At 56.4% G+C, this 2,245-nt stretch overlaps 1 protein-coding gene across 1 annotated transcript in view; it reads left to right on the forward strand.

The window, feature by feature from the left end:
• Positions 1–2,245, forward strand: part of Fgd5 (FYVE, RhoGEF and PH domain containing 5) — a 72,248-nt gene that overhangs the window by 62,090 nt on the left and 7,913 nt on the right. The window contains exons 9-10 of the mRNA XM_023705955.1: positions 1,810–1,934; positions 2,147–2,179. Coding sequence (XP_023561723.1) covers positions 1,810–1,934; positions 2,147–2,179 — 158 coding nt within the window. The remainder of the gene's footprint in view (positions 1–1,809; positions 1,935–2,146; positions 2,180–2,245) is intronic.

Raw genomic sequence — 2,245 nt, forward strand, 5'->3', positions numbered from 1 at the left:
TTTGCCCTAGCCTAGGACCCCATGCCGCCATGCCTCTGTCACCATAACTGACACATAAAACTCACAGCCCTGATCGCTTCTGCTCTTGGTTTGGAAGCTTTAGCCGTGGCCAGGTGTCCTGTGGCATTGAGCCTGTGGTGGACACAGGAAGGAAGAAAAGGGCCCGACTACCTCTCTGAGGACATGATCCTAGTGAGCCGAAGGCCTCCCACAATGCTCCCTGCTGAACATACCGCCACCACCCATCGGCATCCTGGGCTGGGGCTGGGCATAGGGCACATGGGCTCCTGAGGGTAGGACTGTTTCTGAGCACCTGTCGTTCTGCAGAGATGCAGGTCTGGAAAAGTGAGGAGGGCATTCTAGGGGGGGCCCTCATGCGGTAATGAGGCCCTAGGTGTTGTGCACTTCAGGTTTCTGGGATCTGACGCTGAAGAAGGGTCTTGGAGGACACCAAGTTCATGGAGGACATGGTGTGTTTGGGAAACCTCCGTCTGAAGGGTCTTTTGCTCAGGTGCCCCAGGTCCCTGTACTACCTACCTACACACACACACACACACACACACACACACACACACACACACACACACGGAGGAGCAGGCAGGAGACAGGTTCCCCAGCCAAGGAGATGAAGAGCTGGGGTGTGGCTCAGGGGGAGTTGCCTGCCCTTCATGCCCAAGGCTCCGAACTCCAGCCCCAGCACTGCAGAAAAGGAAAGGGGGGGAAATGTCACACGTAAGGGAGAATTTCTCTTTCTCAAGGGTGCCAGTTTTGCCAGGTATGGTGGTACATACCTGTAATCCCAGATACTCTGGGTGGCTAAAGCAAGAGGGTCACAAGCTCCAGTCCAGCCCGGGCGGCAACTTAATGAAATCTGTCTCAAAATTAAAAGAATCAGAAGGACTGGGGTGTTGCTCAGCACTTCCTGGGTTCCATCCCCAGGATCAGAAAAAAGGAAAAAAAAAAGTTTCATAAACCCATCTGAACTGAAGAAGAGTCTGGCACTGCGTGCTAACACACTAAGCTTCAGGGACACTGGCTGAAGTGCCCCGTGTGCCCCTGCAGTGGACAGCCCCTGTCCATTCCACTGGATTCTCCTCCACCCTCCAAGATGGCACAGGCCACTGGTAAAGACAGGTGCTGGGCACTGGGGGCAGCTGTGCAGAGGCTCCCTGCATGTGCTATGGCAGTGGAGGCATGGCTAGGGCAAACTAGGGGTCTTCTAGGATCAGACGTGGAGGCTTGTGGCTCTGCTTAGGCTCAGGACACTGTGTAGGAGGGTCACTTTGTCACCTGGCCCTGTGTGTGCCAGACTGAAGCCACTTCCTCCTGCTAAGCTGTGGTGACCTGTGTTTCACCCCTACCTATAGAGGGTGAAACAGAGGCCTTTAGTGTGCACCTTCTGGGCGCTAGGTAGTGAGCCCTGAGGACTGCTCAGAACAGGACTCTGCAGCTCCTGTCGCCAGCTGTCCACATGCAGCGACAGCTGCTTCCCCCCAGCAGCACTTGTGTCCACCATCTCAGCATGACACCACCCCACCCCAGGTAACAGTGCTGGATTCCTACAGCCCAAGAGCCCCTCTGCTTGGCAGTTGGGTCCCAACCCAAGACTCTGCCCAGCCCGTCACGTGGGTGTGGACTGATTTTGCTGCTCTGGGCCCCATGGTGTGTGGCCTCATTGCTCAGAGGGATGTTGAAGTCATCCCACCTCATGTGTCTCAGCAGTGTGTTCTAATTTTGTTTCTTGGGTTTTGTTGGACACGGAGCCTGGGACGCATAGCTGTGCAGAGCCCAGCCCGCCCCGTCTGACAGTCTCCTGTCCACAGATGACTGACGTGCTGCTGTATACCCACCCCCAGAAGGATGGGAAGTACCGGCTCAAGCGCTCGCTGCCTGTGGCGGGTATGAAGGTGAGCCAGGGAACACGGCAGGGACCAGCAGGCAAGCAGCTCAGGTCTCTGGTGGCCTGGGGAGGAGCCTGGGCCCTGCAGTGGTGACATGGGGTAGACAGGAGTTGAATGGGAGCTGAGGAAAGACCACACTGGGTTGCCATCCAACTCAGTCCTGAGGGGACACTGGGGGCTTGAAGGATTCTTAAGTAGCAGGAGGCCTAAGAACATTCATCCGGCTCCTACCTGGGACCCAAGAGGTGATGCCAAGGTTGACCACAGGGCTGAAGGTGGCTGTGATCCCAACAGCAATGAGGTGGTGAGGAGGATGGGTCCCTATATGAGGACCCTCACCCCTG

This window comes from Octodon degus, unplaced genomic scaffold, assembly GCF_000260255.1.
Source record: "Octodon degus isolate 3935 unplaced genomic scaffold, OctDeg1.0 scaffold00233, whole genome shotgun sequence".
NCBI classification, from domain to species: Eukaryota; Metazoa; Chordata; class Mammalia; order Rodentia; family Octodontidae; genus Octodon; species Octodon degus.